Source organism: Fundulus heteroclitus, chromosome 11 (genome assembly GCF_011125445.2).
Source record: "Fundulus heteroclitus isolate FHET01 chromosome 11, MU-UCD_Fhet_4.1, whole genome shotgun sequence".
Lineage (NCBI taxonomy): Eukaryota > Metazoa > Chordata > Actinopteri > Cyprinodontiformes > Fundulidae > Fundulus > Fundulus heteroclitus.
The window spans coordinates 5208144-5224394 of NC_046371.1; the positions used below are offsets into that span (position 1 = coordinate 5208144).

Here is a 16251-nt window from a genome sequence, read left to right on the forward strand (position 1 = left end):
AACAGGAAGAGTAACGGAATAAAATAAAGTTTTAGATGCAGCTCACAGGTAGAATGGGCTTTTTCTTTTTAAATAGGCCTAGTGGCATTCTGCTAGGCATTTCTGCACAACTCTATTACATAAAATCCCAGTAAAACACGTGACATTTTGTGGACGGTTACGTGATAACATGTGAAAAGGTTCTACGGGCGTGAAGACTTCTGGGAGGTACCTTCCCATGATGTGCTTGGTCCTGCACGGAGACGATATCAGGAAGATGACAGATGACAATTCGTAAATTTTCAAAAGAAAAACCCAAGAAACGTTTGAAATGGTTATTTTTAAGCTAATTTCCAGTCAGTTTGATCAGAATAAAACATCAAAAACTGATATTTTTCCAGGATATTTTGCGGGTACAGTTGTAATTCACCTTTAAGGTTCTCAGACCTGGCTTAGTTTTTTTGACTAAATGCAGCCTGACACACTGTTCCTCCATTCATGCTTGACCCCTACTGGACAATTCCCACATGTTGACAGGGTGGCAAAGATTACAAGACACGGGTCACTAAATATAGCAGGAAAGGAGTAAACAAGAGAGGGATGGTTGGCCCCCTCCTGAGGTGAGGGCCATTTTCTCTTACTTCCTCCACCTCCGCTTTCAGCCATAAGGGTCTCCGCAGGGATGCCGGTATGTGGAGCAGCCGCTGCTGCCGTCTCAACTCAAACTCCCATTGCTTTGGCTCTTAATGAACTGAACGCATTACAAAGTTTGATAGATGGTTGCTAATATTTAGTTGCTTCCCCTCAGTGGTTGGCGCTCAGAGGTGGAGCGAACCTTGCTCTTGTAAAGCCCCAGGAGTGAAATGTGATGGATGTTCACTGTGTCTGTTTTTTTTTTTTTAAAGGGTCTATTTAAATGAATTCAGCATCCACAATAAAAATACTAATATTTCAAGGAGGGTAATGGTTTCATATGAAGCAGCTCTGAATGGACTAATCAGATAAAAAGTAAAAAAAAAAAACAGAATGACAAATGTACAAGAAAGTTATGTAACCCCACAGAGGAACTCTAACTTCCTGGTGACTCGAAACCAACAAAACCTCAATTCTGATTGGCTAGTTTTAACGCTTACCATCCGATTAGTTTTAGATGTAATAATGGTGGCATATACAGTCACATTCTATATTTTATTGGTCTGATGTAATATCCTTATCTTAAACGTTGAGTTTAGCTGTAAGTGAAGAATCATCATATTTAACAGAAAAACGGTTCAAAACATCTGCCTGTGTGGAATTAATCTATATAATTTGTTCCACTTAGTGAAGTGAGTCACTGAAATAAATTAACTTTTCAATGATACTCAAATTTATTGCACGAGTCTGTTAGGAAGTATGACAATAGTTACATCGAGTTTGACTTTATCTCCACCAAATCTCTAATGTATGTGTATTTATATAAATATTTAGAAACATACATGACTCCTAATGTATGTAACTGCATACATTAGGATTAATGCATTAAAAAATACTATCAGAGGAATGAGGAATCTAAAGGGGTCCCTGGCCACGAAAAGTTTGAGAACCCCTGCTTTATCACATTTCAAATCCAAATTATGTGTTTAAAGTAGCCTACGCACTGTGATTGCAACTGCACTGTTTTATTATGCATTTATTTTTACTGTGAGTTTTAATATTGTATCTCTTTTTATGGTAAACTCTGTAAGGTGTCCTTGAGTGTCAAGAAAGGTGCCTACAAATAACTTATTATTATAATCAGTTTAGAAATGTGTGCCTATAATTTAGGTCTACACATCAACCAAATGCCTGTAAAACACAACACATTTATCACCTTTTTTTTATAATTTAGGGATGTTAGGATTACCCTGCTGCCATAGACTGGCGACCTGTCCAGGGTGTACCTCGCCTCTCGCCCATTGACAGCTGGAGAAAGGCACCAGCAACCCCTCAGGACCCCACGAGGGATAGACGTGGTAGAAAATGGATGGATGGATGGATTACCCTGTTTGTACAACGATGCATGGAAGCGCACGTGTAACATACGAGTGCATCAGTGCACCAGCTGTGAAAAGTTGCACAGGGGATCAAATCTAGATGCACAGGTTTTCATGTTGTTGCATGAATGGAATTTCATCTATTTATTGATTGGAAGCTCTTTGCTTCTGTAGAGAAACAGCCATTAAACCCATTTGTTTAATTCTGCGGGTTAGTCTTAACGTTTACCTAAGACAACTATTAGCACCCTGTTGCTTCAGCATAATGTGACACAAATAACTACTGGCTGTTAATGGCTGAGGTTTGAGGGATAATAAAATACTTCATGTATTTTAGTCAGTAATATACTGACTTCAAGAATAACGTACTGTAATCCTTGTCGAAAATGTACAAAACTAAGAGAAATTGTCAACCACATGGAAGGTTTGTTGTGTTTTTGCTTGTTTTTTTTAACAAATAAAAACTACATTTTATATAATCAGCACTCGTAGAATAATTTAGTCCAGGCTATTTATTTATGTATTTTTTTTTTTATATAAAAATCTTAATCCAAGGTAGTCTTGATGCCAAAAAATATGAAATCTGCTATTTGAGTTTCTAAAGAGGGAATGAAGGAGTTATTCATTTTAGTATTCCTTTTAAATAGGTTTTGCTAATTTTAGCAAAACCATGTCTGGTTATTTTAGACAACTATAGATGACCAAACAGTCCAAATTCCTTGAAAAAAATGGGAATTAGTCCTTTGTTTTAACACTGAATTAGAAGCTTTCCAGTCAGATCTAGATTTAAGTGTCTTTAGCCACCCTAGGTTCACAGCCATGTTTTCTTGCAGAGCTTACACTATGCAAAACAAGTGGGGTGCATTATATCTATAAATTGGAGATGCAAATAAGCTATAGAAAATTTAAGGGTGACATTGATATGGCTTTTCTTTGTGCTACCCCTGACAGAGTGGTGTCCTGGGTAGTCAGCCGTATTGTCAATTCAGAAAACATCACAAGTTATTGTGGCATCTTACGACATTTAGATCATTGAAAAAGTAGATAAAGCAAATAAAGTGTTTACCTACTGTCGTTTTGCTTTTCATTGAATCCTGTAGTATGGTACATCAATGCCCAGACATAAGCTTGAGGCAGGATCTGGGTGTCTTGCATTAATTGTTGCTCTCTGACAAGAATTTATTCTATATTATTTTACCACTCCCTATCGAAATCCACTTCATCTTCCCACATAAACTAATTTAACAGCCGATTTAATGGATCCAAGCAAGTTTATGTCTATTGGTTTATAACATTGTCCTATAAAATATGAGCCGTTTTAGCCACTGCCATGTCCTAAAATTCTATGTTACTGTCAAAGAAAATAGCGAGTTCACTGTGGTCTTTGATTTATGACATCTTTGTTGACCTTCGGTGATTCGGGAAGGGCAAATACGAGTGTCTTTGTAAAGCAGACACTTGGGAGATGCAGTAGGTAATTAGAGAGTGGAGACCAACACTATGTTGACTTACCCCTGCTTTACTGCTTTGTTCTTGCTGACGTCGATGGTGGTGATGGAATGTTTGGCACCGGACTGAACCTCCCAGTCTACCTTCCACTGAGCGTTCTTCGACTTGGTTTGCTGCAGGTTCACCCCTTTCTTCGCTTTGACCCTGTGAGAAAACGTCAAGGGAGGAAAAAAAAAAAAAAACGGCGCACGTCAGTTTTATTACAGCGTATGATTTATATCGCGGGTCGAGGGTGGGCACCCCTTGCAACACACCTCCACCTCGCGTTGCATCATAGCAAAACCAATTCCACAGATGAATCAGTAGCAGAGATGAATGAAGACGGCAGTACAGTGATACATGAGACCAGTGGGTTGGGACTAGTGCAGGTCAGGCTTTTCGCCAGCACTTCCTGCAGGAATAAATCTACAACAAGCCCTCTATCAGAAGCCAGTGGGTATTTGTACATTATTAACTAGCACCATCTGGGATATTTTCTTATGTGCTGGGTGAAGTTTTGTTTTGTTGCACCTGCATTACATTTTAAATTTTTAACAGTTTGAATCTTTTTTTAATGTTTTTTTTATTTTTTATAATAATCCATACTAGGAAATTTTTCCTGTGGTAACCTCCAACTCCATGGGGGATAATTTTCCGTATAGGCAAGTCAGGGTTAAAGACAGGACATCAAATGTAAGTCCCAGACATAATTATGTTCGTTCAAACTATGCTCTGAAAGAAAATTGAAAGGTTATTTTCATTAAAGAGATATTTTGGATTATTGGTTATAATTTGATGCCATTTTACCTGTAGTACAAAGTGCTAAGAGTTGTATCAGTTGTATAAGTGTACCAAAACCATCTTATGGCAACTTTAGTGCCACAATTTAATAGTGAGTAATGAAAAAAACTATTAACTGTAATATTTCAGGTTATACTATAGTTGTAAAGCAGATGTTTAGTGTGACAAGGCACCAAGGCTAACTTTAACATCTTAGACGAACTCAGAGCTTACAGCAACTGCTAATGATGTGAAACTAATATTTGTACTAAAGCTAACAGTTTAGAGCATAAGGTTTGGGCTAATGCCTTGAAACTAACAGTTCAGAACAAAAGCTAATGGCTTAGCTAGTAGCTGGGGATAAGTAGTCAGAGATAATTAGCTCAGAGATCATGCCTAAAGCTCTATAGAGCTAAGAGGTTAAGCTAACAGCTTAGAACTTTCAACTACAGAGCAAATGCTAAACCTAATGGTTTATACGTTAACACCTGGAACCACTTAGACCTAACACCTGCAGCTAACAGCTGAATGTTAATGGTTTAAGTGAATAGCTTATATCTTAATGCTGGTCACTAGATATAAGTGCTCAGGGCTAGCATGTGCTAACAGCTGTGCTAACAGCTCCGAGCTAATGGTTAACGTCTGACCACTAATCGGTAAAGCCAATGGCTTACAGCCAACAGTTCAAACCGCTACAGCTTAGAGAAAATACCTTGAGCTAAAGACTAAGGTTGAATGTCTAAACCTAACGGCTTAAAGGCAACACACTAGAAATAAAAGCTCAGAGCTAACAGATAAGTGCCAGTAACTAGCGATAGCAGCTAAAACTAATAGCTCAGATGGATTTTCAGAGTAGCTAGCTAGCCCTGAGAAAATGACAAGGCAGAACTTCCTTCATTATCTCAAAATGTAAGAATTCATGCCAATTCATCTATTCTGCAGAAACATAATTGTAAAACAATCTGAACTGTCCCTTTTATATCAAGCAGTAGCCTATGTAGGCTAAAGGAGTATTTCACATGTTGCTGAGCTGAAGGTTTCTTAAGCTATATTTCCTTTCAGAAATCACATAATGCACCTTATATGTTTTTTTTATGAAGTAAACAGAACAGATTTAGTCAATAAAATAAAGAACAGTAACACTCTCCAACCAGGAACACAATGTTGAGATATCCACTGGCACAATGTAGACAACAGATTTAATTTGAACATGTCATACAAGTGCCGCTAAAACTAAACAGAGAAAACCTCTTTACAATTTGATGTGTAAATGGCAGCATTTTCCCTTAAAAAAACAAAAAGGAATGTTAAATCACTAGCAAATATTTCACGTTTTTCCATTTAAATGTACTACAGAGCATTTGTGGCTGGTAGATGTCATCACTGACTTTACCGGGGAGCGCCATTAAGGTGAATACAAAAGAAGCAAAGAAAAAAAAAAACACACCCGTCTTCCCTATTATTGACTTTCACCAAAGCAGCGATGGAGAAAATGGCTCAGACCAGCAGAACCAGAGGAGATTACTGAGCTGATGGTTTCATTTTCATGAAATACAAGACAAATTAATTATTAACACAACTGGGTTTTGCTAGTCTGCTTCATGAATTTCTTTCTGTTCATTACAAGCAGTGTTCTGGCTCCCAGAAAATATATTTTTTTTTACAAAAATTACAATAAAGCCTCGTTATTATTGGAATGAAAGTTATTTATAGTTGCAGCTCAGAGGAAAAAAAAAACTCAATACCATAAGAATAAATGGATTTTACCTTGTTTACAGAAAGAAAAACCCTCCTCAGATTATTACAGGTCGACTTTGACAAACAACCGCTCTGATTGTACAAACTGTCTTAACAAGGTTGTTTTTTTTCTGCCTAACTGGAGCTGGAAGGTCATTGCCCCATCTTTCAGTAGGTCCCATTCATTTCACTTATTTGCCATATTCCTGATATATTAAAGCACCTTTGCTGTTTCATCCTGGATGGTGGCGCTTACACCAACCAGCGCTCAACTTTGCTCTTTATGTCTAGCACACAATCTCAGGGTGCTGGACTTGAAACGGATTTTTCTCCTTGTATCAGCGGCTCCTTTCTTTCTTGGCCAGGCTGTTACACCAGCAGGGTATCTGATGACTTGCGCAGCATACATATTGATGGCTTGAACTCTAGGACCTACCCCTTATTTTCTGTGGGGATTTGGTTGCGGCTGATTTCATCGTGGCCTCTGCGTGGTACACACACCAGAACCTGCTTCACCTCGCTGCTCGGCCTCAGTTTTTATTTATAGAGTACTGTTCATACGCAACGACGACAACCCAATTTATGCTTTTACACGAGCTCAAAACTGGAGGCAAATGAAAACAAAATAACCAAAAACCAATGAGCTACAAGGCCAAAATTATTCACCAGATTTAAATTCAAAATTATTTTCAACCAGTGTCTGACAGAAAATGAGGCAGGTACCTCAACAATGAAAAATAAGGTATTAAATAAAAAACTGGCAGTGTTTAAATTCTTTATACCATTGCCAATTATAACTGTACAACTCTTAATACATCAATCAAACCCTTCTAATAATTTCTGACCCGCTTTTGAAAAGATTTCCTCAGGTATTTTGGCTGTTTTTGGTGATAAGCTCCCCTCATCTATAGCTCCTTCCACACATCTCATTGAGGTCAGGACTCTGACTTGGCCATTCCAAAACATTAACTTTATTGCAAGTTAGAAGAAAAATGTTTTTAAAATGAAATATTTGTTTTAAAACCTGACCCTGCGAGAGGAGTTCATATTTTTGGGACTTATTTAGTCTTATGCTGCATTCAGACCCAACGTGATTTGAGCCTCAGGTGCATCTGCTTTACATGCAAAGTCTGTCTAGGAGCAAAGCGAGGGCCTGTGGCGTGCTTCACCCGTCGCGTTTTCAGATTTTAAGCGTCTGAGCTTCCGAAGCGGCAGACGCTAGAGTTGGAAAATCTGAACTTTTGCAGCTGGATGCGTAGCGTCAACCAATCAGAGAGACGTAGAGGTCCACTAAGGACCGAGAAAAGCCGGGAGGTCGACAACGGAGGACAAACTAATCTTCGCCGTTTGTGCCCATCCAGTTACCTATAATCAGTCGAGTTATCACTACAGAGACAGTAAAGGACCTTGCAAGGAGGAAAATTAGCGAGGAAGTTGAGATCTCGGCTAAATTATCAAAACTTTTACCACACTAAATATTTCTCTGCATTAGAGTCTGTCCACACTTTGCTCAGCGCGTCATAAACACTCTGCACAAGCGTCCCAGTTGAGGCGTCAGACGCCTTTTTGATGCTCAAATGTGTGAATGCAGCATGAAGCTTGTGTTAACATGGTAGAAGCCCACTACTTATTCTTTTTTTAGTCTGCTCTAAAAAATTAAGTTGCAAACCGATTACCACTTCAGGTAAGACACTTTCTGCACATAACCTCTCAACACAACCCCACTCTGAAAAAAATCAAAACTATCGCTTCAATCTGTCAAGGACTGTGCAAAACAAACATGATTTAATTCCTATTTCAAACCTTTTTAGTAGTTCAAACCCCAACATATTGTTTAATTCTGAATATTGTCCATGAGACAAATCATTTTATATTAGATTATCACTTTTGTTTTTTTAAGCAAAGAGTCACACAAATTGACAGGAAGTCTTTGTGTTTCTCATCCTAAGCAGGTCATCCGAGGCAGAGATGCTCACATCAAAGATGACGGATCTGGCATCCAAAGAATTATTTCTGCCCCTGTTTTGTTCTTTCATCAAATCCTCCACATTAGAGAAAATACAGTAATTATCTGATGTGGCCCGTCAGGCGGAGATAAAAGGGAAATATGTAACGTTTACAGATGCATCTTGATCAAGCCTGTTGCCTTTGATGTGGGTTGAAGAGGAGAAACTTAATACCCTCCGACTATCGCTAAACGAGGCGACCCATTTGCTGCTCGATAAGTGCGGCTTGTAAAAATACAGATCATAAAAGATGATAATTCCTCATTACTGTAAGGCATCACCATTTCCCAACGCACTTCCTGGGTTAGGGGTGCTACCCCGATGAATAATACTTGTATTTGTATTCATTGCCTACTTTCATCAGCGGCTTATAAAAAGCCACTACATATTCATCATCGTCTTTTGAGAGGGGGGCTGCAGAGAGAACCAACGCTTTTAATCAGACGGCCCCTTTTTCACAGACTCAGCTTCACTTCTGAACCACAAATGAGAGGGGATGGAGCGCTCCCGGTGGGACCGCCGCATGAACCGGGCTCCCCGTGGACCTGCGTTAATGCTGATTAATGAAAGAGCATGGCTAATGTACAAGCTGAGCAGCAGCAGCAGCAGCAGCAGCAGCAGCAAGCGGTGGGGGAAAACACAACGCCCAGATTCTCAGAAGCTCCGCGGGTCATTCTGCCGCTGCTCCTACGCAGAGCCAGAGCGGGAAAGGCGGCGTGAGCCACTCCAGCCGTTACTTACTCATTCCACACAGATGCCTTCTGCCATGGCAACACCTATTAGGCCGTGGCTCGGCTGACGGACTGCTAAACAGGAGAGCTTGTGAGGAGGAGACATTCCAGGCCAGATTTCTGAGCTGCCTCCTGGATCCCCCTTGGAGTTAGCGGGCTTTCTGTTTTGTTCTGTTGACCGCAGCACACCTTGATCCCTGATTGAAGCTGCGGCGAGCTTCTGCTTCACAATAAGAATTCATTTCTCCTTTTTTTCTTTGGTGGGAGGGGTGGGGGTGGGGGGGGGGGGGGTGGACAACACACGCTGTGAGCTGAACATTTTATAAATATTTCCAGTTTTCACCCGTCGAGGCGGTCTAAATGTTAGGATAAAAACAATAACTTTGCTCTTTAATTTGAAGGTTTAAGCTGGTAGATGTGTCTGGAAATGACCGAGGAATGAAATGATTACGTCAGGTTAAAAAAAGAGAAAGAGGACTCCATCCATCATCTGACCCTCTGTTTGTCTTTCCCCCTTTCCCCTCATCCATCCATCGATCCATCCATCCATCCATTCCTCCATTTACCCCTCCCTTCTTCCATCTGTCCATCCATCCATCCTTCCATCCATCTGTCCATCCATCCATCCTTCCATCCATCTGTCCATCCATCCATCCGTCCAGCCAGCCATCCATCCATCTGTCCATCCATTCCTCCATTTACCCCTCCCTCCCTCCATCCATCAATCCATCCAACCCTCCATCCATCCCTCCCTCCATCCATCCATCCATCCATCCATTCCTCCATTTACCCCTCCCTCCCTCCCTCATCCATCAATCCATCCATCCATCCATCCCTCCCTCCATCCATCTGTCCATCCATCCATCTGTCCATCCAACCATCTGTCCATCCATCCATCCATTCCTCCATTTACCCCTCCCTCCCTCCATCCATCAATCCATCCATCCATCCCTCCCTCCCTCCATCCATCTGTCCATCCAACCATCTGTCCATCCATCCATCCATCCATCCATCCATCCATCCATCCATCCATTCCTCCATTTACCCCTCCCTCCATCCATCAATCCATCCAACCCTCCATCCATCCCTCCCTCCATCCATCCGTCCATCCATCCATCTGTCCAACCCTCCATTCATCCAACCCTCCATCGATCCAACCATTCCTCCATCCATCCATCCATCCCTCCATTTACCCCTCCCTCCGTCCCTCCCTCCCTCCATCTGTCCATCCATCCATCCATCATTCCATCCATCCATCCCTCTGTTCGTCTTTCCCCTTTTCCCCTCATCCATCCATCCATCCCTCCCTCCCTCCGTTGTTTATCTGAGATCAGTATCAGTAGTAGAGGTCCAGGATGACAGAAAGACCTCCGTCTCCTTAGCAGCGCTGTCCAGCTGCTCCTGAATTAACATTTCTTTCTGCCCTGGGATGTAAAGGAATAGTCTAAAGGGAGAAGGCTAGAAGATCAGATCTCCCAACCATCTCAGCTGATCCCTGTAGATGAGGAGTAGCAGGGGCCTTCACCTCAGGAGAGGCAGCTCCTTACCTCCTCTCTGAGGCTGAGGCCAGGCACCTTATGGAGGAAGCTTTTCTTTTTGGCCTCCAGCGTACAGGATCTCATTCTTCAAACATGATTTATATCTCATGACCTCATAGATGATGAGGTCTTCTTTTTGTAACATCAAACTTATTTAGGGACTGAATACCAGGATAAAAGTGCTTTCCTATTTTAAGCGTCCCCCACTTTGCGTTATGTAGTGTTCTACCTTGAACGCAGACCCTTATCGAATTACTGTACGGTTTGCCCTGGGGTCTCCTTATCCACAGGGAGGTGCCCTGATCTCCTTTCTCTGGGCTGTGTCTGGAAAGCAAAGGGAAAAGTCCAGGAGGTATTCTGAGGAGGTGCTAGGCACTCCTCAGTGATCTCTGAAGTCTCCAAACTCTTCCACAACACAAACTCTTAAGGCAAAGCATTGTACAGTATAAGCTGAATTTGAATTTTAGTCTGTCAGGTGTAGATGAAAGGAAAACCCAATTAATTCCCCTGGAGAAACTGAGTTTCCAGACAATTGTAGGCATCGCTGATGCAAGATAGCAGAGTCTCTCGTATTTCATAGGCTTTTTGGGATCAGTTAACCAATAATGCAGATTGTTCACGCACGGAAAGGAGCAGGCCAACCTGAGACCCTCCCTAACATGTGCACCTGTGCGTTTTATGCAGTTCTTTAAATCACAAAGTGATGTTAGTGTACTGTATAATCACATTTTGGAAATAAAACTAAATAGCAAAATAAAAATTACTGTCTAACTCTAAGGCATTATTGCAGGGGTTGCCAAACATACGGCCCGTGGGCCAGTTCCGGCCCGCCAAACAATTTAGTCCGGCCCGGTGGCTAAATGCATTATCATTATTCAAAACAAAAAAAAATTTTTTTTTCTTTTTTTTCAGTGTACTGTCTGGCAATGTGGCAATAAGAATTATTGTCTTATGTCTTAATGTCAAAAATAGCTCATCAGATTCGACTTTCACCAGTGGAGCAGAACGGCTTTTGCCATAGTGCTCCGCTTGATTTATGAATGTGAATAGTTTTATTATGATTCATGCGGGGAATATCTCAAATGATATGGACACTAAAATGGGAAAGTAGGAAAGGAAAGGAAGAACAAGAAGAAAAAAAGAAAAGATGAAAGAAAGAGGAGATAAAAGGAAGAGAATGATAAAACAATTATTGAAAAAAAAACATGTACTTTGTTTAATTGAGAATCTGCAGTTCCTATATTGTCCACGAGGGGCGCTGTGTTTTAATCAGCAGATGATGGCACTGAGCTTTAGATGTGGAAAATTGATTTTAAACCATTTCTTAATTTTTATCTGTTTAATGTATTTTGTCATGCAGGACAGCTTTTTTAAGTTCCAAAAAATGTGAATAAATGTTTTTCAACATTGTACAATCCCTGTGATCAGTTCTTATGCATGTAAATGTTTAACTGAGTAAAAGTATTGTTGAAATTGCACATACTTTTCTTAAAAACGCTGAGGTTATTCATAATATATTGTGTAAAAGTGAAATTAATTTAATATAAAAATCAACAACAAGTCCACTTTTATTAGTTCTATTTAATCTTGCAATGAGTTTACTCGTGTGGCCCTCTTGAGATCAGATTAAGCTGAATGCGGCCCCTAAACCAAAAGGAGTTTGACACCCCTGCATTATTGCGTTTGAAAAAGGGTCGTTTTTCCATCTATCCTGACTCAAACTCACTCATTTGTCTCCCCCTTTTCTGACTCAATGAATTCCTGTATTAGGAAAGAGTGTGAAAACTAACAAAACATCATTAAATTGTGTTTCTTCAGTTAATCTGTGTCCTACCATCTGCTGCTTTAGGGCTCAACATCAAACCTATCCTTCCTAAGAGCGTCCACACTTTCCCTGGCACGGTGACACCTAATTCGCTGCAGATGGCAACTGTTCAGCAACAAATATGTCTTCCACCTTGGAAAACAAGCAGCGATCTTATCAATCACCTGAAACACTTTGATATCTGCGCTTTTTATCTGCACGGGTGAAAAGCTTTTGAGGTTTTCTCAACAGCATAACAGACATGCATCTGGAGAGCCAGTTGGGTTCGGGTAGCCGCCAGGAACAAGCTTTGTTTATTTACTTAAAAAAGGGGGGGTGGCTCTCGGTAAATTGGGATACGAGAAGCTGGAGAAATATCAGAGAGCTGAAGCTTCTGCTGCCGATTTGGACACAATGTTCCCGGTATTTAAAAATGATACCAAAGCGAAGAAGGAAAACGAAGAGCAAAAATACAAAACACGGCACTCTGCTTTTGAATTAATTGCTTTGTTTTTGGAGAGCTAATTAATACGAGATGAGTGAAGCAGACAATACTGGCACAGATGCTACATAAAAAAAGGCTCAAATTAAATTTGTGCAAGTTTTAAAGTGCTATCATAAAACTGCTTTGTCATTTATTACCATCTCTGAAAATGAAAGTTTTACCTGATGTTTTTAGCATTAGGTTAAATGTATGCTAACCAGCTAATGGTTCACCATTATAAAGTTAGTTTCATATTAATATTAGATATCTTACTGCAGATATTGCTGTCAGTGCTAATTCTAACACATTAACTAATAGTAATAGATCGACTATCGGTTACCGTTAAAGCAGGAAAATGTTAAACCAGTCCAAATATTTCTTACACTTCTAAAAAAGGAACACACCTTACCTTTCTAATATTCAAACAGATAAGAGTAATAAGAATAATAATTCCTTTATTGTCCCGCAGTGGAGCAATGCGGGTGTGACAGCGACAAACACACAGTTACACACAATCATTAGTGATGAAAGAAGAAAAAAGAACAAACCAGTCTAATCTAAAATCAGTTCTAAAGAAACACTAAGAGTAGAAGATACCAGAGTAAATAAATATTGCACAGTGGAAAAATATATATATATTTTTTTTACAGTGGCAAAGACTGCAGCCTATTCACATAACACACGATAGCACGTCATGCAATGTGCATTATAGTGCAGCAGCATCCCTAGCTAAGTTACCTTAGCATCTGGGAACAGTGTAAACTATTAATGGTTGGATAACAACCTGTGTAACTATTAGCATGATGTAAACAGTTATTGAGTCTGTTGTGTGCAGCAGATTATAAAGTCTAGCAGCAGCTGGGAGGAAGGACCTGCAGAAACGCCCCTTAGAGCATCTAGGATGCAGCAGTCTGTCACTAAAAGAGCTCTGCAGCTCTGCAGCAGCTCCATGCATGGAGGGGGAGACATTGTCCACCAGTGATGATGTTTTCTTTACTGTCCTTCTGTCTCCCACCACCTGCACTGGGTCCAGGGGACATCCAGGACAGAGCTGGTCCTCCTGATGAGTTTATCCAGCCGCTTCCTCTCTGCTACAGATCAGCTGCTGCTCCAACAGACCATAGAAGAAGACTGATGCCACCACAGAGTTAAAGAAGGTCTCCAGGAGCGCCCCCTGCAGTCCAGAAGACCTCAGCCTCCTCAGCAGGTAGAGTCTGCTCTGAGCCTTCCTGTAAAGAGCATCAGTGTTGGGACTCCGGTCCAGTTTATGGTTCAGGTGAACACCCAGCTACAGATGATGCTGTTATCACCACTCTGTAAAGTTTTTGCACCTTTCTGTACCCCAAAACAGATTTATGAGATAAATAAAAACATAAAAACAAGAAACAGCTACAGTTGGGATTTTCACAGCATCACTACAAATGCCTGACTTTATAGTTTATCAGGCATTTAGCTGACAAAACATCTTAGATAACTACAGCTAAATGACAATGTGAGAATAATCAGAAATCAAACACAAAGGCGTCGGGGGACATATTTTGAAAAATAAGAGTTTTAACTAAAAAAAAAAACAACAAAATGCAAAAGTAGAATAAGGTGCAAAGATCCTTCCACATAAAAGGTAAATACATATTTTGTTCCTCTAAGCCTGTAAGGACTCATAACAGCCCAATTTACATATACAATACTAAAAGGTTGGATAAAAATCATCCCCAAATGAAGGATAATATTATAAAAGATATAATATGCAAGAATGAATAGATGAGAAAAACCGACTCAGATAATAGTTTTTTATTCAAACCTCTTGGGCTTTCAGTCTGAATGTAAAGCCCAAAATGCCTCTTTTTTTAATGTCAGTCTAAAAAGACAAAGAAAGTACATTTTGGCCCTTTATGTGTCTTGTTTTTAGCAGCAGATTTGGTTTTGCCTGAATATAAATATAAATGACGGTCTCTGAATAACCACAAAACACTGATAGAGAAATAAATTCTGTAAGTTTTAGCTAAAAAAGCAATAAGTGCTGCTGAGTAAGATTTTATCTTTTCATAGCAGAATATCAGTAGCACGCATTTTTCATAGTCAAATTTTTGAGAAGCCAATAATCTAAGCACAAGGCAAGATCAGCCTTCGAATCTCTGCTATTCATCAAAAAAAAAAAAAAAAGCATTACACACGCAACACTGAGCAATCTTGTCAAGGTAAAGACCTAGAAGACTTTGAAATTATTGACTTTCCTTTAATTCAGTTTTAATAGATCCTTTCTTATTGAAGGTCCGCCAAGTCGTACCACTTAAACTCCAGAGAAAGAAAATGCACTTTTTTCCACCACGTCCTAAAATGGTTTAATTGCATCCCAGCCTTTTCTTCCTTTACTTCAGAATATGTAGCAGACCAATCAGAGCTCTTTCTGAAAGAGGAACTTTCAAAAGCAAATATTTAATATAACACTCTTTTTGGCTTCCAGTGAGGAGTTACTGTTGTATTTTCAACCTAACCTTAAAAAGCAATCAATAAATAATTCAATATATTAATTTCTCACACGGATGTCTTCATTTATTAGCTTCAGTTTATCATGGAGCTCCACAATTCATAGCCAGACGCAGATTTCTTGGCCATCTTTGCTTATTGCGTTCTTTCATTAGTCACTGTTGTTGTGCAGTTTTTCACCGTTTCATTTTATCTATAAATCCATTCTTGGGTTAATGCCTTTGATTTGTCCTTCAACTCCTACAGAGTTAGGAAAAACAGCCTTCTCTTACGCTGCACCTTCAACCTGGAATCATCTTTCTCTGCAGGATTTAACTTTCTAAAAAAACTAATTGAGAAAATTCTTGCTCTTGCTCTTATATTTTTATGTTTTTGTTAATTTATCATTTTGATGAATGTATTATGATATTAGCTGATACCCTTCCCTTGCACTGTACCTGCACAGGAACAGAGTAAATCCGTAATCATATAAGCCCGTGATATAGAAGAAAAAAAAAACGATAAATACCAACCATACCGTCTCACTGGGATTTGCATTTTAACTAAATTAATGGCTATCAAATATCTAATTTATGGTGGCAGTTTTTAAAGCTTGTAATTTGCAATGTCCCTTTATTGTCCTAATATGTTGTTATTTTTACATTTTTAACTTCATTTGTCTTTCTCTTTGCTGCTGGCGGACCTGAATTTCCCAACCGAGGGACAATAAAGGTTATTTCTACTGTTTGTTTTGTGTTGACTTGATAATTGCTTTAAATATAGCTCCAGGACCCATTCTTCCTATAAAAAAGGTGTTTAATCATCAAGAGATGCTATCCTGCATGTTTTATATATGTTCTCCTGGTACAAGTCGGCCAATTCAGATGAAAGATTCATTATTAAGCCTCTCCAGAACTTGAACACACCTTTAATGTTATCATTGACTTAGTGTTGTAGAGTTGGACTCTTAGCTAACCAACTAAAATTAGCAGAAGCATGCAAATGAAACAACTGCATGCTTCTGCTAATCTTAGACAACTTGAAAGTTTAACCTTAACATTATCATACTCTACTAAGTCAAGCCACAGATAATTACTTTATATTTGGCAGATGTAGTGTAACCTGGCTGTACAAACTTTTCCGTTTGAAGTGACGCCGAGGACAGTTATAAATTTGAATTTGAGCACCAATATAAAATAGCTTACTCATTTTAAACTTGAGTACCT

General features: G+C 39.6%; 1 protein-coding gene across 3 annotated transcripts in view; it reads right to left on the reverse strand.

Annotated features, from left to right (window-relative positions):
• The window catches only part of tmem132e (transmembrane protein 132E), a 622280-nt gene that overhangs the window by 106814 nt on the left and 499215 nt on the right, over nucleotides 1-16251 (reverse strand). For all 3 annotated transcript variants that reach the window (XM_012868888.3, XM_036142774.1, XM_012868887.3), the window contains exon 3: nucleotides 3504-3644. In XM_012868888.3, coding sequence (XP_012724342.2) covers nucleotides 3504-3644 — 141 coding nt within the window. The remainder of the gene's footprint in view (nucleotides 1-3503; nucleotides 3645-16251) is intronic.